Genomic DNA, 25,304 nt, shown 5'->3' on the forward strand with positions numbered 1-25,304 from the left:
ATATCTTACGCCGGAGTATTAGGGCCACATTTAGAAGAAAAAAAACAGAGAGATTTCGAGAATAAAGTCGTAATAATACGAGAATAAAGTCATAGTTACGAGAATAAAGTCGTAAGAACATTACGAGAATAAAGTCATAATTACGAGAATAAGGTTGTAATATTACGAGAATAAAGTCGTAATGTTACGAGAATAAAGTCATTATTTTCTCTCTTCTCCGATGCTAGCAAACTTGCTGACTGCACTCATCTAACAATAGCTCATGGCTAATATCATTAGCTAACGGTTGTTCAATTTAAAATGACGTTGGTAACTTTTGTATTACTTTATGGCTTGAGTATGAATGGCTGCCGGATTTATTTCATGGTTTCCTTCCTGGAATCCTGTCTTTTAAATTTCTCCAGTGCCACGACAATTACCGCATCTCACTTTAAGCTGTTTCTAAGCAAAGGAGGTCGACACCATTTTCTCAGGTGGGCTCGACACGACTGTCTGGGATAGACTGCACTACCTTCTTTTACCGTAAGGACTCAATGACATTTTCCAACCACTAAAGAGGGGCGCTGTTTCAATCATTGTAGGATAAATACTAGAAATTGAGGGTTTAGAGACAGATCACGTTTTGTTCAGCCGGATATATCCACATGTCTATCCTACTTTTATAATTTTCTAATCATAAACCTAATCGATAGATTTGAGATCGATAGATTTATGATCGATAGATTTATTATTCGTAAATTATAAAAGTAGGCTAGACATGTGGATATTATCCGGCTGAACAAAACGTGATCTGTCTCTTGAATTTGTGTCAACCACAGACCTTATTTCGAGCTATTTCCCAAAATCCTATAGGGAAATTGCATTGGTTTTTGTCGAAGGAACCGGAAGGAGTTACTCCCGGGTTTTAGGACGTGTCACTGTGGCACTCATATACCTCATTCACACCAACGCAACTCCGGTTCAAGCTCCGTGCTAGAGCTTTTCAGGTTCAGAACCAGTTCTTCGGTTTAGCTCCGGCTCTTTTCACACTGCCCAGAGTCCGACTGGTGCTGCGTCATTGCGTCATCGTTTGCATCATGACGTAACCGTTTGCGTGCCTGCTTCATAAAACCAAACCAGGCGGAAACCCCTCACAGCTGACACCGACAACAATGGCCGATTGTGCTCCAGCTTCCTCTGTACCTCTTCGGAAGACCAGATTCCCAGTAGGTAGCTGGTCTCTTCAGTAGACCACTGCTGCTTGTTAAATTTTTCCATCGTTGTGCACAAACTGGATAAAACGCCGGCTTTTTGTTGTTGTTCAGGAGTTGATCCCGCCCCTGCCCCCGCCTCGACGTAAGCTTGACGTATGTGGTGCTTTTGCTCTGGCCGGACAATTTTTTGGTGCTCGAAATGAACCGGATTCCGGAGCTAAGAGGCTGCTCCGCTGCGGTGTGAAGAGGAAAACCCGGTGCTTTTCAAGCTCCAGCTCCGAACTGGCCCTGAAACACCGTTGGTGTGAATGAGGTATATAAGAACTGGATACAGCGTGGGAGGCGGGGTCTCGTTCTTTCCTATGAGAGCTGCTCATTGGCGCATGAGGACAAAATCGCCCAACTTTTGAGAGATCAATGCATTTGAGTTGATTTTTTCTTTTTGTAATAAAATGTGGTCCTCCAAGGCTGCAATCTGAATCATCACTCACCTTGGATATCATTTGTTACTTTTGTATTTTGCATTTATTGGAACATATCTGTGATACAAAACAGTTTGTAAGGGAAGGTGTTCACCCTGAGATCTCAATTACTGTGCAGCCGTTGACAGTGTCTGCCTCCACCTCCACCTCTAGGTTTGCCAAGGCGACTTCTGGGAGAATGAGTATAGCTTTAACACTCCTAGCCTCCACACTCTGCTCCTCTTCCTGGTCACAGTGTCGATCAGAGGTAGGGTCATAGTGAAAGAAAGGACTAACGATCATTTGATTGTTGTTCTTGTTTTCGTTGCCACAACCAATGTGATTTTGCTTTTTCGCCTGTATGTGTCTGATCACGAGTACACTGCATATGAGCAATATCAGCAAGCAGGACAAGACGATAACAGCTGCCTTCAATGTCCTGACAAGAGTGCTAGGGTCCTGAACCTGGACGAAGTACTGGACCACCGTCTTCCGGTGCACTTTACCCTTTACTGTTTCCACTGTCTCACAGGTGTAAATGCCAGACTCAGAATAGGAAGGTCTGATGATGAGTCCCAGGCTCAGTAGAGTGTGTCGGGGACCTGGAAGGAGGATTCGGTCCGAGAGGCGCCAGCTGATTGGGAGGTTTGTTTCAGGGGAACATGGAAGGAACTGCGCTATCCTGATGTTCAGGTGGACAATGGGATGTTTCTTTTTCACTGAGGAAGATTACACCAGATCAATCAGTCACCAACAGACTTGTTGCATTTCTATGTTTCCTAAGGTTTTTTTTTATGTGTCTTATCATATGAATAATCTGTTATCAACTTTGAACCATAATTTCAATGATAAAACATGTATTATTGTTTGACTTACAATCAGAAATGGGGCACATCTGGAGGTCTCCATCAGTCAAACTCTGAATTCTGCAAGAAGAGAAAATATTTCTTTCTAATGGACAGCAGTGTAAAACTCCTCCAGATTTATAGAAGCCATTAAGAAATGATTGTACTTTATTAATTTGCATCTTTGAAGTTAATTCTAGCATTTCGGTCACAACATTTCTTTTTTCCATCTTCATGCATCACAGCTGGTTCAAGAAAAACACAAGATGGCAATGGACAAATGCCAAACTAAAGTCTTCTAAACCGTAGTCAAAACACCAATGAGTAACTTCATGGTGATTATGCAGTCTATGGTAATAATTGACTATTGAAAGTAAAACAATATAAGAGTTTTCATTTACATAGACTTAAGAAATGCGCCGACAACTGACACACACTGGCCGCTGATCATGTCCCAGCCACAGTAAGGGTCTCTGGCAATAAGGCAGTCATCGCATGATGTGTAGCGGCTACAGTCCCTTACATTAACTTGAACAGCAACGCCATTGGCACCACCGTACAATTGGCCCTACAGAAACAAAAGTTCAGGACTGAGTTTAGAGACTCCCTAAAAGTTGTTCAAGTCTCAAGGAATCAGGGAATTTCACATTTTTTGATTGGAATTTTGAAACAACTCTAGGGACTTGGGCCCTACTGTTTTGGAAGACAGCTGGAGAAAGTTGACAGGCTGAGGAGTTGGAAACACTTGCAGCTCCTCGATGATGCGGCCTTCCTCACCATCAAACTTCACTGCCTTCTGAAGCCAACCAGAGTCTATTGGAGATGAATTACATGGATTGAATAAACCAAAGCATGTGTGTTATTGGGTTGGATACAACGTCTGCACAAGCTTGTTGCATACCTGTGCCAATAAACATCACTTGATGCAGTTGTCCATCAAGTGATGTGACTTGGTCAACTACAATTTTGGAGAAAAATGTCCCAATGCGGACCAACAGAGGCTTGCCAGTGATCGGTGTGACAGCCCCTTCCATCAGAGGGTGGTTCTTCACAAACAGCAGGGTTTTGTCTGAGAAGTCGAGAGAGGTCATCACACCTTCCGCCCGCAGTTCATCGTTAATGCACTGAAAGAACGAGACCGAAACAAATCTATTTGATAAACCCTATTAATTATGTGATTTATTGTTCTATGCTTGATACTTACTGAACCAGGGTGAGGGAATGGCTCCTCTCCTGTGTATGTGTCCCAGCTCCCAGTATCACTCTCAGTCAAAAACCTACCACTGAACACCCGACTAATGTCGGAGAGCTTGTAGGCACAGACAGCAGACTGACTGCAAGCACCTGAGGACTCCCTGTGACAGACACAGAAAGGATTTCCAGGTATTTTCTATTTCATTTTTCATGTATAACTTAATATATACTCTTTATAGAGTCCAAGCAATGACTTACGAGTTAATGGTGAACGTGGCATAAAAGATGCTATCCCCCCAGTCTTTTTGGTCTTGGAGAAGGAATGCGTCCTGGACCAGGGATGGGGAGCCAACATTGCCAAATGGACAGTCCAAATGGACCTTTAAGAAAGAAGTCCATTTTCCCTGCAGGGTCCTTTGGCCCCCCATGTCACTCTAAATAATCGTTATAATTACCATTAGCTTAATTTTCATTTATGGATATGTTGAGCTATAGTGCAGGTTTTTTAAGTTTCTCAATCGGATGAATTTGCAGACGGACCTTACAGACACGGGCAATTCTTGACACCTGTATGTTGCCATGACGTTCCTCTACAGCGTTCTCAGTGAAGAACAACACAACAAAGTCGTCTATACCGTCCTCACTGTTTTTGCTTGCTTCAACGAGGCTTAAGGATATCATGGTAGGCTCTAAAAATGGAAGCATAAAAGGTCGGAAAACAAAAGACTCAAGTCTGTACGATGATGAACAGAATAAAATGTTGCATGATTCTGTTTACTATGTAAGAGCAACTTGCCATTGAACCAGGAGAGTAACATTTCAGTCTTGAGAGGGTTCAGTCCATGTCTCTGAAACACCAGTTCTGTGCCAAGAAAGTTTGAGGAAGTGGCCGAGTATAAAGTGTTTCCTGTCAAGTTAAAACAAAACCGTTGTGCGTCATTATTTTTGTCAAAACTCTAACAAACGTTGCATTTTTTCTGACCCTAACCTTATTACAACCAGATCGTTATCTCAGGAAAGCAGTCATACAAAAAAACTGAAACAAAGTGTTAGAAAATCTGTAAACAGTTATGTACTTACCATTCATTAGGGTGGCAAAGTGTTGGTGAGGGTCAAATGGAACTTTCCCCTTACTCACCTGCTGATTTCCCTCAAGGGACACATTTCCATTTGTGAAAGTCTGTTGAAGCAAAGGTTAATGTAGTGGGACTCCAAGTCATCCATCAGTTTTCATTTCTTATTGAGCACAAGGGAAAAGTATACCCTGGCTTTGCCCAACTGGGACAAAATCCACAACCTATAAAGTGTTACAATCAACACTTTTTTTCTTGCTTTATTTTCATGACTCTAGTTGCTAATCCAACTATAAACAACTGACTGGCAAAACAAAGACTTGGCCTAAATATTAGCTGGCTACACCAGGCCCTCAGAAATATTGACCTTTGACCTCAGTCGCAAAATGGCAGTCAGACCAAACACCGAGATGTTCCAAAATGTCCCTCATAGTTGCCACAGTTCGGCACATTTACATACCTGCTTATTGCCAGTCATCGTTGTCATTGAATCTTTTTTGATATGATTTGATCAGAAACATTAATTGGAAGTTTATAGACATCGCTTAATCCAATATAACTACTTAATTAAACAGAAACAGCACACAACAAAGCACCTGCCTTCATAATCTCAGTATATTAAATGTTTTGAAAGTTAAATAAATTGACTTACCAAGTAGTCACATGCAGGGTTGAAAGCATTTGTCCCACACACTAGCATTTTACCATCCTCCAGTGTCTGTAGAGTCCGAATTAAGTTATCACATTCCTGTCGCAAGAACAAAAGTGATTAAAATGAAACTTTATAACCTGGGATGTTGGGAAATATTGCACTTACTTGCATTTTACTTCTCAGCATACCTTAGTGTCCTTTCCTTTCATTTGACAGAGGGCCTTGTCTGCTGAACTGACCGTCCATTTGGCCTGGAAGAAAAGAGAATACGGGATGACCAAGAACATCTTTAATACTTAATATAAGTGCAAATATAAAGAATTATCGTGGTATAAATAGTTCAAATAGTACGTGATTCTTATGCCAGCAGATTTGTTGAAAGCCGTGTTATTTATTTTGTTCTTTTTCTGGTGTGGTATGTACAAATCTGAAGGTCTTACCTCACTGGTCTTTTGGGTGATGTCATCCAAGTTGAGTGTGAACACTTTCCCTCTGGCTCCGACCACAAGCTGGCCGATATCATCTCTTATCATCAAAGAGCTCAAGCTGCTAAAACCGGACTCTTCGAACTGCTTTAAGTTCATGTCTAAACCACAGAAAAATACAGGGAGCTGAAGGTGTTCAGATCTATTTATGCTCAAACAGTTCAGTTGTTCAATGTTCAATTGTCCAACTGTATAGCCTGTAATTTAAATGTATTTATCTAAGTATCTAGGACAAAAAAATCAATCCGATTTTATTATTGGATTTTGGTATATTGCTGAAAATAAGCTCTGTGGCAACGCATGACACGTTTGGTTCAGCAGGATTATCTCCACAAATAAACTACACTTCATGATTTTTGAAAAATAAATTAAATATACAGAAGTAAAAAGCTAACGTTAGGTTATAAACATAATTAAATTACGGTTGCGTGACTGCGCATCAGCACCGCTAAGCTAAGGCAGACTTGTGTTGGCGTGATGGGATGGCGTTCAGTAGTGTTATTTAGTTACTTGTTAGCGAACGCTCTTTTTAATGACGCAAAGACGCTTCAGATATTCACAAGTGGGATATTTAAAAAAGTGATAATCTGCCAATTATGGGATCACTGGTGCGATCCCGAACCCTGCAATCAACATGTCAAAGTGTCCTTGGGCAAGATGGTAGACATGAACGTTTAAGTGTATATAAGTCCCTTTGGATAAAGGCGTCAACTGAATAGCATGTAATGTTTTCCCTTGGCTACTATACCTCAAAACTGTTACTGGTAGTGGATGTGTATTTTGTTAATTGTATATCTGTTGTAGTCATACTGTATATTCAGCATGTCTTGTAACAATACAGTGTCATCATTGCTCGCTTAAAATTATCATCTGTAGTCTAAATGTACAAAAGTATATGCCTTACCTTGGAAAGAAACACTCCTGCGGGGTTTGTTGCTTACTGTAAGGCCTTCACCGATGATGAGGAGGAAACAACAGAGCACCACAGGATGTCTCATCATGACCTATACGCTGTAGTACAGTAGGTCAATAAAACATACAATTTAGATCAGATTTCTGGCAGATATATTAACTCTCATAGCAATCATTTATCATAGCAGTGACTCAGCATGCAACAGGATTATGTAATAAGGACACACAAAAAGGTGTGTTGGTGTATAGACTGCCTGAATATGCTTCATGAAAGGTAGGATTCCTTCTAAATAAAATCTCTGATCCGACGACACATTTTTTATAATAACTATCTTTACTGTAGATAGATAGATAGATAGATATAATTGGAGGGATGAACCCCTATTTAATGGACACACGTGCAGATCTTCCAGAGGTTGAAAAAGTACTCAGATCTTATACTTAAAAGTAGAAGTACTAGATTCTAGGAATATGATAAACCCTATTACATGTAAAAGTCCTGCAGTCAAAAATGTGACTCAAATAAAAGTACAAAAGTATCAGCATCAAAAATATACTTAAAGTATCAAAAGTAGAAGTAGTGATTGTGCAGATTTGGTCCATTTCAGAATAATATGATATGTTTTATAATTATTGATGATTAAAGTGTTATCAAAGCTGGTAGAGGTGCAGTTAGTTTTAATAACTTTGTATAGCCTACAAGGTAGCTTGTGAATTTACTCCAGGTGGAACTAAACTCTGATTTAAGAGTTGATTATATTTCACATCATTAAGTACATCTGTAAAGTAACTAAAGGTATCAAATACATGTTGTGGAGTAAAGTACAACATTCACCTTTGAATTGTAGTAGAGTAGAAGTACAAAGTAGCATACAATGAGAATACTCAAGTAAAGTATGAGTATCTCAAAATTGTACTTGAGTACAGAGTAAATGTACTTACTGAACACCACTGGTTTCTTCTTTACTAAGGTTGCATTGTTCTATTGTCTCACATAATACTCTTAAGTAAAAAAAACATCTTATTTATATATATTTTTGTCTTTCATTTATTTTCATTGATATTGAGGTTAACCAAAAGTAACGGAAAGTAATCAGGTTACATTCCTTTTACATTTCGATACTCAGATTAGGTTACTGGGGCAATTTTTTAACAGGTAGTTAGTTATTAATTGTAACGGAATACATTTATAAAAAAAAACTCCCAACCCTTGTCATTTGTTCCCTACCTGTTGACGATCGAGGAAATGGATCAGCCCATTTGTTGTTTCTGTTCAACTCTTAATGCGCACTCGCAGCTGCCTGTATCCATAGTGACAGTCCAACTTGTGCCGAACTCTGGGATTCTTTCAAGAACGATTTGAGCGCGTGTACGTGCAGTTCATAAAATCAACTACAATACACTGTATATAGTGAAAGACCAGTTGGACAAAAGCACTTGACGTAAATGATATGTATCTAATTGCAAGACAAACAAATTAACATTTTGAACTGAAATAAAAACCCGGAAAATTAACGTTGTGTTCATATGTTTACATACAAAATGTTCTCATTCATGTAGGCTACAACAACTTTTTATTTATCGCGACAGTTGTAATTATACAGCAGCCTGAAGACAGAGGCATGGTTCCAAAGCGCTGCGCATTTACGCACCTCCCCCTGTGCATAAATGATGATCATTAAAAGGAAAATAAAAATAAACCACAAACCCAAAATCATTCACCAATATATTTTTATTTTGAAACATATTTTCGTTGTTGTCTTAAACATTTCATTTCTGATGCATCTGCCTTTAAGTACAAATCCATTTTTTTTAAAAAGGATACTTAAAGCTGAATGAAGGTAGCCTAATTAAAAAAACAAAAAGGAAATTCAGGAAAAAAGTATACTTATGATATACATATTTGTTTTCAAATGTATTGTATCATTGTCATCCACCTGGTAATCCCTATTGTTTATGGAACTATATGGTAATACATGTTATGTCTGATAATTACGTAATCCCGTTAAATGTATCTAATAGGCCTAGTATTTGTCCCTTCATCTGTAGTTAGTACGAATGAAAACGTGACACATGTTCGAGCAATATAACATTTAACCACCAGAGGGAGTAGCCTAACTTTAATTTCCACAAAATATTTAGGCTCAAATCCATTTAGTTTAGGAACCTACGGTGGCCGGCTCTGCAAACGCGGAACAATGGCCAAAAACGCATACATTAGCAGGAAACAGCTGCAAATCCTGAAATGAAAAAAAAAAACAAATCCTGAAAACATATCAAACAAAACATAACAAAAAAAACGCTACAAATACCAAAACGAAATGCAAAGTCCAAAGCACATAGAAATCCCAAAACACATACAAAAAAAAAACATTCCGGAAGTGCTCCAGGCCTCTAGGGGGCATTTAATACTAGTGTCATTATATTATATTAATATTAAATAACTTTTTATCAACCACTATTACATTAGGGTTAGGTTGAGGGTCACATTATATATTTGCAAATGAATGCATTAACAAAAAACTCAAATTGGGACCTCAACATCAGTATTTAATATACCATGGCACTTATTTGACCTCTTTTTTATAACCGGTGTCAGAGTTTTAGGTTATACTTTACTTTATATTCCTCCTGCTTCACTAATGTGAACATTTTCCATCCATACATCTTTTTAAATTGGTTATTAATAAAAAATCTAGCCGGTATAATTCCAGCTGAAAGTTGTCATTTGGATACAAGTGGCTTTTATTGCCATATTTAATGATGTGTTGTGAAAACAATATAATCCGAATATTATATTAGGGCGTTTTAACATTTTTTACAGTGGGGAAAAATAAACGGTAAAGTTACATCAGAGAGACTCTCTGATGTAACTTTACCGTTTATTCTTTCCCACTGTAAAAAATGTCACAACCCCTTACTTAACGATTCAAGTGTCAATCAAGTTTTTTGTCGACAAGCCCCGCCCTTCTCTAAATGTGAAACACGTGGCCCCGCCCCTCCTCCAATGCTCACTTATTAATAATGGGCGTTGATTTCCGGTATCTAGCGTCTGTATTTTCAGGTTCCATAGTGTGGGTTCGGTGTGTGTGATGCATGTGTGCGTTGGGCGTGTGTGAAAGAGTTTGTAGTGTGGTTGTAAACGTTCCCAGCTCGGATACTGTCACCGCCTTGCACCGCAGGCAGGCGCCGTGTTCCTACATGCAAGTCACCTTAGCGGCTCCACAATCGTTGGCCAGCAATGACCGAAAGCCCCAGCACCAAGCCAGCGAACGGGGATGTGTGTCAGCGTGTGAAGAACGGACTGAAGCCGGAGAGAAACGGCTTGGCGAAGAGCCTCTACCGCTGCCATGAGAAGAAGTCCAAGCACCACGGCCAGCCCGAGGAGGAAGAGGAGGAGGTGAGGCCCGGGATGGGACGGGGAGTGGAGGCTGGTGAAGCCTGGGAGGCATCTGTTGTGTGGATCCGGAAACACCCAGACAAGCTATCATGTTGTGATGTTTATGAACTTAGGCGATATTAGTATAACACTGTATGACAGCTTACATGTATTAACTGAGCCCTGCTCTTTATTATCTGACAGTTTGTTGTCATCGAGCTTTGCTTTTCTCGATTACCGAGCGAACGCCAAATCCCGTATGAAATACTATAGTTTAAAGAGTTGTCGCCCTTTCTTAAAGTTATATTCACCCAAAAGATATTAATAAATCCATTGATCTGAATCGTTGCGATACTCTTTTCAAATCGGCAGCATCAGAATTGCATCAATTATTATCTAAATGTGTTAACATTTAAACTTTATGAGGGGTCTCGTGTTGCGTTCCACCGCCCACTCAGTTATTTTATAAGAGGGAGGTTGATTTTTAAAAAAGGCGGGTGTGACAACTCCAAAACGTGACATATTGCACTGAATTTAAGTTCATAATATTTATGCCGAATTTAAGACGAGGTCTTTCTGCAGACCTCTTTCCAAATTTGATAACATATGTTCACTTGTGACGAAGATATAACCACGATTTCTAAAATAATCAAGTAGCTCATGATGCACTTACATCAGAGCTAGTCAAACAACTTGGGGCAGTTCATTTCTCTCCCTGGATGAAATCATAATTTTTAGACATAGTTCATCTTAGTAAGTAGGGTAATTGTTATGTGGTGCACACTTTAGTATATTATTTTGTGTTCTTGTTTCCGTTGTTTAACCTATAACATACTCGTCAGCATTTAGGCTCATTTGATGGTGTATATTGCACACTTCAGTGGCTATACATATTTGTAAAAGTGAGCAACTCCCTCCATAAAAAAGATGATGAGTTAGTGAATAGGGAGACTTTGAACCAATACACCTGCTGTCCATAGAGACTACATGCGTGCCTCAAAACAACATTTTCCTAGGGCGCTCGCTCATTAATTTTGCACCATTGGATTCACCCTCTGTGAAAATGAATATGTCCCCTCAGACATTGTGAACGTTCAGACTCATTGTCATGTTGTGATACAGAGTTTTACTTTTTTTAAAGAGCCTTAATTTAGGGTTCATATTTATATGTTGTGCCTCTACTGTGATATCCCAGTTGGCTCTGATTGGTCAGCTGACCGGCTCTGTTGTGATTGGTCAGCTGCTCAGAGATGTCCCACCCTTAGCATATTAGGTACAATGTGTTGGAGCCTAGCCAATAGAAGCATGAGTGTTACATAGTGCTGTCACTATGTTACAGAAGTAAACAAAGATTCCAATGTAGGCCTAGCAGGCAGGCGGTGGGGGGTAGTGTGTGGGAGAGAAACTCCCCCTGGAGGCAACACAAGGATTTTAGCCTTTGCAGATCATTTACATGCACAGAAAGCTATAGAACACAATATAGGAAAAGGGAAACACATGAGCTTAAATCTTGCAGCTTATTTTAATAAGCTAATAATACATTAAGTATCCTGCTTGTGAGTGAATAACTTTTTTTATTAAAATGTGTTTGCACTCCACAATGACCATAACAAAGATATTTTCAGTTACTTCAAGCCATAGTAACATGCTAAAATACTTGCATCTTCCTTGGTTGTTCTCTTCAAATCAATTCCATCTTGACATTTTGAAGCTAAATAACTGTTGACAGGTCATTGTCCTCACCAGCCATTGCAGTGCTGGGAAAACCCCCGTTTCTTCTGCTCATGTTTCAGCTAACTAGGCTGATAAAGTGGTGAGTGAACCTCAGCTGATTATTGTGCGTGCAGATGTCAGCGTTGCTACTCTGTAAGGTATTTGAGAGGGAGGCATGACTGGTCACATGCAGCGCCTAATAGCCATGAGCACCGAGACGCGCATGATGGGGAAGGCTAACTGTATCAAGTCTGAGAGTAGTGAGCTTCTGTCCAGAAAATAGACATGTGGAGTTTCTGTATGAAAGATCATATCCATGTTGAGTTTATTAATCAGTCACTCTGCTGCAAATGCACATAAAAGCATAACATCAACACAAGCTAGATCTTCCCATATTTGGAATGCAAAAGTTTTCCCCCCTGTCATTTGTCAAACAGTCTTTTCTTCCCTGTATAGTTAGTGTACAGCTGCACCAGAGCTAATACCATGTTATCTCCCCTCCACTTACAATAAGACTGCACATAAGTCACCTTTAAATGAGTTGCAGCAATCTCAGCCAACTATAACAGAAGACAAACTGTGTTTTCTCATTAGGAAAAAAGGAGAGGAAGTCACAGGATGTCAGGCTGCACATTTATATAAAGTGTATTTTAACATGAAAGGTTGAAGAGGTCTTATTATACTAATTTTCAGGTTCATATTTTTATTTTGTGCCTGTACTGTGACATGTAGATGTTCAAAAAAGTCTTTCTTTTTATCATACTGACTGTGCTAACTAAAGTAATAAAAGAAATGTAGTGGAGTTAGAAGTACAATGTCCAAGTCCCCTGAATGATTGTGTAGTATAATGTTAAAAAAGTAGTACATCATTTAGTTCCACCACTGCACTGGGTCCACATAAAACCAACCGCAAACAGAATATTTAGTTTGAGTACTTAATAGATAATTGTAATGATTATTCTGTCAACTTTTAAGCTTTTCTGTTGTGGGCATATTCCAACCAGAACATTTACATTTTTCAAAATCTATAATATTTTTATTTCCCAAATGAAAATAAATAGTAATATTATTGGGAGATACATTTGATTAAAACTGGCAATTCCTATGTGCATGTCATTTATCTACAATGCTTGCTTTCCATGTCTCCAGGTCAATGCAACATCGCATCATGGCGTCCCGTACAGTCGGCCCTTTGTTGAGTCTTACGAGCAGACGCCCATGCTGCCAGCTGTCTTCACCTACATGAGCTACGGCATTCTGACCATCTTCGGCTACCTGCGAGACTTTCTCCGTTACTGGAAGATCGAAAGATGCAACATCGCCGGGGAGAAGGAGGAACAGAGGGTAGGAGAAGAACACAATATGGTGTTTAAACATACCTGATCCTTTAGTGCACAGCTTTGTATTCCTTTATGTAGCCTCCCTGACTTCCTGTTTAAAGACAAATCTGTTTTCTTTCTGGTTTGGCAATAGCAGCGTTATACATCATGAATTATATTAGAGAACATTAACTGCTACACTGCAGCCAAATGGTTATACAGCTTCCATTCTCTGTTGGTGACTGCAGGATGATGTATAAAAAGGGCCTGAAATCTCATATGGGGACATTTTGTAATGCCTTCCTGTGCATCTAACTACCTATCAATTGTGAGCTATCTGATAACCAATCTAGCCAACTTGCCTACTTTAGCTGTCTATCTTTCTAGTTAGTTGGCTAGCTAACGTTAGCTACCTATTCTCATTATTTAATACCCTATGGATAAACCTACAGTGCCCACTCTTCTAGCAGTAAGATTTCTCATAAGAACACTGTCGATATGTTCTTTTTGTTGCCAGATTGAGCCAGCTGCTCCTCGCATCGGCAGAAATGTGTGCATTCAGCACACTGTTGAATGGAAGTGATTTGCTAGGCTGAGCACGTGCTGCTTCTAGTATGGAAGTTTTCCATGCTAATGTCAAAACAACAGTGACAAAGAATGGAAAAAAACTACACTTAATCCAATTCTTGTTTTGTTAACTTGACTGGACTAAAGTGATATTTGCATTCCACATAGTTTACCAACAGTCGAAACTACGGGGCTCTCGTATTTCACACACTGTTAGCAGCAGTTCTTAAGTGTTTGAAGAGGAAACAACACTTTGCAAACAGAACCTCAGAGCATTTGATGTGATCTTGTCAACCACAATGATATCACAAAATGGAAATTGATGATAAGATGAGCCTTTCTCTGTGTTGAAACACTATCACATTGACAGAGTCTAATATAACATCATAATAGTCCCCCTAAATCGCTCTTTTTTTTCTTTGCAATTCAGTGGAATGTGCGCCTAAGGTTGAATTGTGTCAGTAAACAGCCAATGGCGGAGTTATCAGAACATTTGGAACACGTCCTTGACCACTGGGATTGTTTTCAACCTGTTGTGTGACTTTTGATAGTGAAGCCCATTGTTTCGAAGTATTTGGTTATGTTGAGGAAAGGAAGCTAGTGAGATAGACTTGGGGAAGTCATTAGTTCCCCCCAACGGATGTTTCCACCAAGACCCAAGGAACATGAACAGTCAGTCATGTGTTTTAATGTGAAAGATCATATTCCTTCCAGCTAAGCTTTCCAAACAAAGCCTGGCATGTAGTTCTTTGATGTTACTGGTACATTTGACATTCCTACCACTTCACTGCAGTAGGTCAAGGACTTCTACAGTTATTAGCTGGAATAGATTTTCATCATCCATATCTGCAACCTTTTTTTGCCATGTCAGAGCTCTAATTCAAGTTGCTTTTAATTATATGTATAAACACTGTAATTTTAGATATCTGTAACAACATTTTGACCCGTACATTTGGACAACTTTTGCCTAGCATTTATGAGTAGCCATAATTCAGAATGAAGAATCCTTAATTCCCTTCATTTTCCTTTAAATATATTATATATGAAGTTTTAACTAGTCAAAATGATGTCGTAGAAAACTCAAAACTGGAATTAGAATATACATAATTCTATCAAGTATAACATTTTATATTACATCTTTGATTAGATATACCCCACATACTAATACTGGCATATCTTTGATATTTTCATTCTTCCTGGTCGCAATGTAGTCAAACTTCAGATATCTCTCATGTTGTTTTGTCCGAATGGCCTATTGGATATGATATCTTGAATACAAATATTGTTAGGTCACAATGACATTGTAAATATCTGCAATGTTAACTATATGTCCACACTGATGCTTAGCTAATGTACCCCTCTCTCCTCCTCTTTATTCGTCCATGTGTAGGACTTTGTGCCCCTCTACCAGGATTTCGAGAACTTTTACACCAGAAACATCTACATCCGTATCAGAGACAACTGGAACCGGCCCCTATGCGGCGTGCCAGGCGCCACAATGGACTTGTTGGAGAGGACGTCCCCCGACTACAACTGGACTTTCGCGTAAGGGAAAAACAAAAACCATAGATTCCTCATCGATTGTTTCCTCTGTCTGATCTTCTTCTGCTCTCCCTCGCAGTCAATCAGGCCGGGTGTTGCAGGATGTGATTAACTTGGGCTCCTATAATTACCTGGGCTTCGCTGAGAACAAGGGTTCGTGTGCTGACGCTGCAGCCGAGATCACCAAGAAGTACGGCGTGGGAGTCGCGAGTACCAGACAAGAGCTTGGTACGAACACATGCCAAAATACAGACTCCATGAGCTTTGCAATTACTGGAATACAGAAATAATGTGCAGGGGTGAAATCACTACTTTAAATAAAGCATTATGAAGCAGTCTGTTTAGATACTAACCATATAAATACCTAGAGTTTAAGGGGAAATATATCTTTGTTTTATTTATATCGCACAACAAATATTGATTTTCATTGAAGAGGACACATTATGCTTGTTTTCAGGTTCATATCAGTATTTAGTGTCTCTACTGGGACATGTCTTCATGCTTTAATGTTCAAAAAGCTCTTTATTTTTCTCATACTGCCTGTGCTGCAGCACCTCTTTTCACCCTCTGTCTGAAACCAGAGCCCAGTCTGCTCTGATTGGTTAGCTGGCCGGCTCTGTTGTGATGGGTCAACCCCTTAGAGATAGATAGATACTGGAGACCAGGTGTCGGCAACCCCTGGCACGCGTGCCAGCATTGTCGTAACCAGTGCCGTAACCAGTGGCACACTAGGAATAAGTGGAATAAGTGTGCAATAATATTTAAATTGTATTTTCGGATCCTGAACGAGACCGCCGCCAGAGCGCGTCTCCCCGTTACCTGCAGAGGGAAGCCATGCACGCAACGCAGCCCCGCTGACTTTCTGCCGCTTTCCTCCGTGGTGCAGTGCTGATCGTTTCACCACAGAGGAAAGCACTTCACAAATTGCAGTACCCATAAGGAGCTGTACAAATTCCGCAGTTTTTGCGTGACTGTGTCTTTAGTTTAAAGCCCAGTGGCGATCTGCTCATCGAAATAATATGCTACAAAGGGGCGGACTGGCCATCTGTGTGTTGAACTTTCCTGTCGGCTCCCAGACCGTAGTCGAGGAGGGCAGAAGCAACAAGCTTCAGGTTCAATAACCCACTTTAGCTTAAATGACTGGAGAGAGGCGAGCTCTTCTTGGGAGGACGTTGCATTTATTTAGCTGTTCTTCTGTTTCACAAAATACATCACAGACCTCTGTTTTTCTGCTTCCTCGTTTCACTTCCAGAAACATACACACGTTCCCTCACTGTCGCTCTGCCATCCACACATGCACAAGTCACACCCCTCTCTCTCTCTCTTAAAGGGACAGCGATCTCATCTCACTCTGCATGACCCTAATATCATAACATGTGTTTTCTGGAGAATCACAGAACGGACGATTGTCCTTATTATTATGCCGTTTAAACCAATTATTTAAATGTGGTAAATGTGTAAGTTGCCTTGACAGGTCCACACACTGCTTCCCCGCAGCGAGGCTCCCCCGCCCTCCGGCTGATAGTTCACGAGCGTCGAGCTCCTCAAACCCCCCGCCGTTGATAATTCTCGATTGTCGGCACGCTGATAACAATTTCTTTTTAAATGGCACTTCATATCAAAAAGGTTGCCGACCCCTGCTGTAGATAGACAGTGGCGAATATCTGAATCGGTGTTTTCTAATTTCAAATGTACTTTAGAAAACGTGAGTAGCACCCAGATAACCCTGGAGGAAGACAATTGTAGGCGACGGTGGCTCAGGAAGGTTGGTGGTATGATACCCAACCCCTGCAGCATGTCAGATTTTCCCTGGGCAAGATAATTAACCCCAAATTGCCCCAAATGGCCAATGGTGTGTGAATGTGTGTTTTTATCTTTCCTCCAGCCTCTTCCTCTCTATCAGTGGGTTTGAATGGAAGAATTCTGACTCTTTCAAGGTTCAAGGTTCTTTATTTGTCAAACGAACATAGCTACAGTGTAGTGCCAATGACAATCTTGTGTCACAGGCTTCTCCAACAGTGACACAAAACACAGATGAACAGAAAAATATAGTGCAAGTAAATAGTAAATACAAGAGAAAAATTGTTTAAAATAGTGCAATAAGTCTATATGCAGGTCATTGAAATATGATATATTAGGTAAATAGATAAATAATTTGTAAGTAGCAGATGAATGTTATGGATGTTGTTTCAACAGTTCAGGTGTTTAACAGTCTTACGGCCTGTGGGATGAAACTGTCTCTGAATCTGGTGGTTTTTGTCCGGATGCTTCGGTAACGCCTGCCAGACGGCAGCAGACTGAACAGTTTGTGGCTCGGGTGATGGGGGGTCTTTGATAATCCGGAGGGATTTCTTCCTGAGCCGCTGTGGTTAAAGGTCGTCCATGGATGGCAGCTCCGTCCTGGTGATGTTCTCTGCAGTTTTCACCCCCCTCTGTAAAGCCTTACAATTGAGGGTGTTGCAGCTGCCGTACCAGGCCGTGATGCAGCCAGTCAGGATACTCTCTATGGTGCACCTCTAGAAGTTGCAGAGTATCCTGGAGTCCATGTTGAACCTCCTCAGCCTGTGGAGGAAGAAGAGCCGCTGTCAAGCTTTTTTGGTGATGGTGGTGGTGTGAAGAGTCCATGTCAGGTCCTCAGTGACGTGGACCCAGAGGAACCTGAAGCTGCTGACTCTCTCCACCGTAGTCCCATTGATGGCGATGGGGGCTTGTCCCTCTCTCTACTGCTTCCTGTAATCCACAATCAGTTCCTTTGTTTTGCTGACGTTGAGATGGAGGTTGTTATCCTGGCACAAGATATTAGGTTTCCGACCTCCTCTCTGTACACCGCCTCGTCGCCGTCTGTGATCTGGCCGATGACGGTCGTGTCGTCAGCAAACTTCACGATTCAAGTGAACAAGGAGTAGAGGAGAGGGCTGAGCACGCAGCCTTGAGGGTCTCTGGTGTTGAGGATCAGGGTGGAGGATGTGATGTTTCCCATCGCACTGCCTGGGGTCTGCCCGTCAGGAAGTTCAGGATCCAGTCACAGAGGGCGCTGTTGAGCCCGAGGTCTCTGAGCTTGATGACCAGCTTGGAGGGCACAATGGTATTGAAGGCTGAACTGTAATCAATGAACAGCATTCTCACATACAGTGCCTTGCGAAAGTATTCACCCTCCTTGCCTTTTTTCCTATTTTCTTGCATTAAAACCAAAAATAATATAATATTTTTCGGGGGATTTTATGGCAAGACCCCACACAAAGTCAGTCAAAATTGGTAAAGTGAAAGGAAAAAAAGAGCACGTTTTAAAACACAAGTGGTGTGTGCATATGTATTCGCCCCCTTTGCTATTTACCCCAAACAAAGAGCTTCAGAGTCACACAATTATTGAAATAAAGTCCTGACTCCTCACTCCATCGCTGTAGTGTCCTTGTTACCGGTCTGTCCCGTTTGAGTTTCTGCTTGTAAGCAGGCAGCAGCAGCAGTAGTGAGATGTGGTCTGATTTGCCGAAGGGAAAGAGCCTTATATCCATGTCGAAAAGGGGAATAAACATGGTCCAGTATGTTTCCCCGGCGCGTCGGGCAGCTGATGTGTTGGTAGTACTTCGGCAGGACCTTCTTCCTGTTGGCGTGTATATAAAGGCACTTTGAGAGGTTGCGGTAAAGGTGCTATATATGCAGTCCCTTTTCCTCAATTTTTAAGAAACAAAATGGTGTTACTAAAATACTGAAATTAGTCAAATAAATCCATATGGAATAGAATAGGATCATTTTAAATGAATTTATGTATTTATTGTGATTTCCTGTTTGTCTGCCCCTCAGGTAACCTGGACAGACACGAGGAGTTGGAGAAGCTGGTGGCCAGGTTCCTGGGCGTGGAGTCGGCCATGTCTTTTGGGATGGGGTTCGCAACCAACTCCATGAACATTCCAGCACTGTCTGGCAAGGTAAGACCACAAGAGGTAGATGTTTCCTCTGTAGAGCTGCGATTTACTATTGAAGAATACCATTGCTGAAAACTTCCCCTCCATTGCTTGTTTCCGCTCTTTGGCTTGCTGAGTCACATGTCCTATATGTTGTAATATGGGCATAGATTTGTCTCATCATTATTTGTGTGAACAGAAAAATGATTTGTGTGCAAATATGTGATTTGTAAATGCAAAACACCATCCACAAATGCATTTAAAAGATTTGCAAACTCACAAAAACATTTACAAACGTGAAACGGATCTGCAAATACGCTAAATATTTTCACAAATACAAAACAGATCTGTGAATATCTCTATAACATTGACAACTTTCGATCAGGCATTTATTAATTCATTTTGTATTTGCCAACCAAAAATGCGCTTGCGGATCTCAAACCTCTGCAAAGTAAGAGCATGATGGTTTGTTTAATGCACTGTTTTTGTATTATAATGAACAGCGGAATGTTAGATGCATTCTTTATCACCAATACAGTTCAATACAGCATATATCGAGCACTTTCGTATGCATTGATGTTGAAGTAGGCTACAGGCTACGCCACTTTCAGGTCCTGGGGGGCTACAGCTGGCAGCGAAGCAGCCCCAGAAATAACTCTTTCATCATTTTTTTTTTTTGTGTATTCAGTCAAGCGGGTCAAAGTTACAAAGCACTTCACATCTTATTAATCAGCCGAGTTTTACCTTACCAGTGCTGTGGTAAAGTCATCTGTAGAAAAAGCACCGTATTTAGGTCAGCTTTCACAGTAAGGCTACATTAAATGTTATAATATTTATCGTGTCCTCGTGTTTTATATAAATATTTGTATTCTTTTTTTATTGGCCTTTTTTAACTTTATTATTTATATATATATATATTTGTATTAAAACATTTGTTATCTTTATTGCAATTTTTTTTACTCTGCATTTAATTTTTTTGATTTCAAATTTTGACTTTAACTTTGGTTTATATAAATATCATTATTCTAATTTATTTCATTTAGTTATTATAGTGCACATCTTTAATTTAAATTATATTTGTATAAATATTTTATTATTTTTCATCTCGCATATTTTTACTTTGCATGTTTACATAAAAATTATGTTTTTTTTGTATATATATTTTTTTAATTCTAATATATTTTATTGGACATTTTACTTAAACTTCTTATCTTCATATAAATATTTTTATTTTTATTCCAAATGTGACGTAAGCTCATGTGTACATGTTGAAGTGTTTCTGGTGTCCTGCAGGGCTGTCTGCTTCTGAGTGATGAACTGAACCACGCCTCTCTGGTCCTGGGAGCCAGACTCTCCGGGTCCACCATCAGAGTCTTCAAACACAACAGTGAGTCACAAATAGTATTTTTCCTACCTGTGTGTGTATAGATTATTAATGCTCCTTTCTATTTCTGTCCGTCAGTCCCCCAGTTTATATTTAGTCCAAAGCTTTTATTATTTTGATTATACATCATTGATGTTCTTAATGACTCTGCAAAATAAAGATTGCCTTTGTGTCTTTCCATGTGATGAAGATTGCCGCTTTCTTGTTATTTGATGTCATTACTTTCTTTGATATACTCGTTGACGTGCTTTACAGTGCACACATACAATACTTGGCATTTAACTAAGCTTTCTGGTTACAGCCAGATTGTTATTTCCTGGAAAGTGTTGAAGCATGTGGACTTTGACTTTTTAAAGGTCTCTATACAGAATTATTTAATGTGGAAGTGCAATTTAAAAAAAAAAAAAAAAAAAAAAAAAAAAACTAAAATACAATCTGTTTTCCTTTTTATTTATTTTTTTAATTCGTACCCTTTTTAATCGAAGATATTTTTGACATTCTGCTAATATAAAAAGCTCAGGGTAAAACAAAAGAAGAAAACTGGCCACTTTTATGGACGGTTTTTAGGTTCCTTGTATCAGGGCTGCCAACATTTGAGTTCAGCTTGGAGTGAGATTTTTTTTTGTGGTGAACCGAAAAAATAAACGTTCATGTGTACAGTGTTACAAACTAGGGTTTCCCATTAATGTACCGGGCGCTACAGTGGAATACGCACATACACAGTGTACCCGCGACTCTTACAATGAAGGCTCGACAATCAGCTCACAGCATATAAAATGGCATATAGGTGTAAGCAGAGGTAAAGTGCTATTTTACAAGTGTGGGGGGGGGGTCCTCACCTCCATGCCCGGGAAGATTTTTTTATTTTTTATATTGCTGTTAAATGCATCAATCTGGTGCACTTTGAGAGCAAAAGGAATCTATGGATACATCTCTCAACACCCAGATGAAACAGAACTGTAAACAGATTTTCTTTTTCTTTATGGATATTTTACAAATCACTCACCTTTTAAACTTTATTCTTGTTTTACTGTCATAGTATTTCATAACTGTCTCTCATTTATTCTCATAAATGGTGACCAAAACGTTTGAGACCCACTAAGATAACTAGACTACAGTTAACTATCTAAACAGAGTCCCTTACCTCACTGAGCTGTAGTTCTCTCAGTCTGACAGGACAGAGCTCTCCCTTTCCTTGTTTTAGAAACAGCTTCTAATATCCATTAGCGCAGCTAGCTAACCAGATGCTAACAACAACAATGCAAATAGTGAGTTTGGTAGAAATATACTGTATAATAGTAAAGTTATTTAAGATGATGCCATATTTATTGAATATTTATTTTACATTATAAATATTCCCCAAAATGATTCAAAAGCATATTCTTCCAAACTCCTCTATGACCAACAGGAGACTATTGCAACCCATTCTCATGGCATTTCGTGTTCACCAACACGATTTTCCCCTTTTTTTTCGTGTTGCACAGCACGATTTTAAAAGCATTGTATTTCTATTGGTAGTCTCACGGCATTACGTGTTATAGGAAGAGCAGAAGCTGTGTGGTTCATAAAAACATGTTCTTACTCAATATCAAGCCACAATTATTGCTTTTATTTTAAATCGTATAATTTATGACTTTTGTTGCCGTCTGTGAGGAAAATAAATGGGGCTCAGAGCCTCAGAATACTGAAATCTGTATTTTTTTTAAATATTATTTTCCTTCTAATTTGTTTTTCTTTTCAAAATAACACGCTGTTATTTAGTCACCAATAACACACAATTACCCTTGTTTTTATTTATTTGTTTAGTTCCATAATCTCGGGCTTTTTTGACGTCCGTCAGGAACTGAATTTCAAAATAAAAATAACCGGAAACAGACGTAGGCATTTCGAGCGGTTACCCAAAATCCTCAGCTATGGTTTAAGCTCGCTGATTGGATGTTTTAGCTGCAATGCATGCTGGGATTTGGTGTGTATATGATATGAAATCGGAAAAACATTTCAAAAGAATAAAATAATACTTAATTCCGAGTGTTCTTGCTTTTCTCTTTGAAAGTCATCACATAACGGCATTGTAATACACGGTTCGGCTGCATTACATATTACAGATCTGCCGTAGTTCTCTATTTATAGAGCCCTGGTGAGAAGAGCTTTGGAAAAACTGGAAGAAATGCCGCTGAAACTGAATACTTGACGTGGATCATAAATATATCAACAATTAAACAACATCTTCAATTTCTCTTCACACAATACGTCCCCTTGCAGTATCAACACTAATTCGGCTGACTTGTAAATTTGATCTAATTCATAGATATATTTACACCATAACGGTGCACAGCTGATATAAAAGGACTTGTAGTTTTTAAAGATATTACTGATTTTCTTTGAATATAAGAATGTAAATACTGAGTCTGAAATAGTATAGCAATATGCTGTAAAATTATGTGAAAGCATAAATAAAACTTCACATCTTCAGATGTTGTACATACATAAGTGTCCTACACTAATAATACAAAGTTATTATGGCTGTGTGCACCGCCTAGTGGTTAAAGCACGTTATTGCATTATTGTTTTTATGTGTTTATATTTGATTACAAAAATATTAAAAGTACATACTTTCATAGGGGGAAAGTAGAAGGTCAATGATAGAAATATAGAATATAAAAAATCAAGAAGATAATATAAGTGATCTCTACAATAAAACAGTTTAGTACAAAATGTACAAAGATATTAATAGGAGGAGGTGCAAAACAGAAAAACGAATTAAGAAATTAGAAATGTGCAGAATATGACAGTTTAATGGTGGAGGTATACACACATATTGATGTCTTGTAATGTGCTGTTGAGGAACCTGTGACCCAAGATTTTCATTCATTGCATACACCGTAGTTGTGTATATGATATGTCAAACCTTTGAAAATCTTGAAAGGGATGTGCAAAATAGCCATAATATACAGTCTTTAATTAACTATTAGTAGAGAGTAACGAGTAATGAATATACTTTATTACTCGTTTCCATTCATGTCAATTGCAGATAAATGTTTAGTCTTCTCAAGCACCAACTATCAAATATATCTCCTGATTGTTGGCACTTGACAATCACCTTCCCTGAATTTTACTCAGGTGTAACTAAAGTCTGATTTAAGGGTTGTTTATATTTCACATCATTAATCAGAATCTGCAAAGTAACTCAAATAATTTTAATAGAGTAAAAATACCAGTTTAACCTCTGTATTGTTGTGGAGTAGAATTACAAAGTAACAATGAGCTGTCAGGTGGGCATATATTAATGCTGCGCATTATGGACACAAGCGATTTTCACCCATGTATTAATTATATGTTTTACATTTGATAACACCAATGTCATGGCAACTTCTAATTGGTGGAAAAACGAAAACCTTCAGTAGAGATGTCCCATAGAACATTTTGCGAAACACAATAGCGAGCATGTGTAGTTCTGGGGGGGCGTTCGATTCCAGTTTTGGATAGTCTGGCGTGGTTTCGTTCCATTTCAAACAGCTGTTTGACGCTAGGCGTAACCTTGGCGCACTGCCACTCCAACATCCAATCCCAGAGCTTGAAGATTAATCACGGGGACTGTAGTCCTAAACAATAGCTGGGGATTATGGGTAGTGTAGTGTCTTTGGCCATCCTAAACTCCTAGAGGCCTACGTCTGTTTCCGGTTATTTTTATTTTGAAATTCAGTTCCTGACGGAAGTCAAAAAAGCCCGAGATTATGGAAATAAACAAATAAATAAAAACAAGGATAATTGTGTGTTATTGTTGAGTAAATAACAGTGTGTTATTTTGAAAAGAATAACAAATTAGAAAGAAAAATATATCTAAAAAATACATATTTCCGTATCCTGAGGCTCTAAGCCCCATTTATTTTCCTTACAGACGGCAACGAAAGTCAGAAATTATACAACTTAAAATAAAAGCAATAATTGTGGCTTGATATTGAGTAAGAACATGTTTTTATGAACCACACAGCTTCCACTCTTCCTATAACACGTAATGCCGTGAGACTACCAATAGAAATGCATTGCTTTTAAAATCGTGCTGTGCAACACGAAAAAAGGGGAAATCGTGTTGGTGAACACGAATCAATAGATTAAAAATCGTGTTGGTAAACACGAAATGCCATGAGACTGGGTTGACTATTGATGTGTGTAGTGAGTTTGGTAGTAATAAGCTGTATAATAGTGATTGAATATTATTGTTTTCTCTTTTTTCGGAGTTGCACTTTGCAGACGGTCCCTTAGCACTCGTTTCTTCTCCGGCTGCAGATAAGAGACCAATGTAATGTGTCCAGCTCGGAGGACGGCGCGTATTGGCTTTTTTTTATCAAATTGTGATTGTAGTTCGTTGTCAACCTTACCACGGTACTTAGGAGACGTCATTTGTGTCTGAATAACGTTTTGTTCATGAGTTATTGATCCGTGAAATCAGAATCTCCCAATATCGTTCCAACTTTACTGAACTAAGCCAGAAGACCGTCTCATTTCGTAGACCGCTCGGTTTGCTGTTCCTTCACTTTATTTTTATATGCATTTATTTTGGACTGAAACTTAGCATGAGGAAAGGCATGTGTGGCGTGAGTGCGTGAGATATGGGTTAATTGCGTGACTCTCATGCTCAATGCGTGAGTGTTGGCAGCCCTGCTTGTATTGTAGATGCTGACT

At 39.3% G+C, this 25,304-nt stretch overlaps 2 protein-coding genes across 2 annotated transcripts in view; one reads left to right on the top strand and one right to left on the bottom strand.

Moving 5' to 3' along the window:
• Nucleotides 1-1,765: 1,765 nt before the first annotated feature.
• Nucleotides 1,766-8,117, bottom strand: LOC307046893 (semaphorin-4E-like; the record flags this gene model as incomplete). The annotated part of the gene is made up of 15 exons (XM_079693558.1): nt 8,044-8,117; nt 6,808-6,914; nt 5,859-6,004; nt 5,607-5,669; nt 5,419-5,514; nt 4,774-4,873; nt 4,490-4,600; nt 4,234-4,382; nt 3,952-4,127; nt 3,704-3,854; nt 3,401-3,623; nt 3,194-3,312; nt 2,901-3,067; nt 2,531-2,580; nt 1,766-2,373 (listed from the first exon to the last, which is right to left on the bottom strand). The coding sequence occupies exons 2-15, from the start codon at nt 6,902-6,904 to the stop codon at nt 1,766-1,768; spliced, it is 2,256 nt and encodes a 751-aa protein (XP_079549684.1). The 5' UTR covers nt 6,905-6,914; nt 8,044-8,117.
• Nucleotides 8,118-9,850: 1,733 nt separating this feature from the next.
• Nucleotides 9,851-25,304, top strand: part of LOC307046076 (serine palmitoyltransferase 2-like) — a 28,943-nt gene continuing 13,489 nt past the window's right edge. Inside the window, exons 1-6 of the mRNA XM_079692223.1 lie at nt 9,851-10,215; nt 13,057-13,251; nt 15,184-15,338; nt 15,415-15,563; nt 19,137-19,261; nt 20,531-20,624. Of these exons, the coding sequence (XP_079548349.1) occupies nt 10,057-10,215; nt 13,057-13,251; nt 15,184-15,338; nt 15,415-15,563; nt 19,137-19,261; nt 20,531-20,624 (877 nt within the window). The 5' untranslated portion in view covers nt 9,851-10,056. The remainder of the gene's footprint in view (nt 10,216-13,056; nt 13,252-15,183; nt 15,339-15,414; nt 15,564-19,136; nt 19,262-20,530; nt 20,625-25,304) is intronic.

The sequence above is a fragment of the Notothenia rossii genome (genome assembly GCF_949606895.1).
Source record: "Notothenia rossii genome assembly, chromosome: 7".
Taxonomy (NCBI): domain Eukaryota; kingdom Metazoa; phylum Chordata; class Actinopteri; order Perciformes; family Nototheniidae; genus Notothenia; species Notothenia rossii.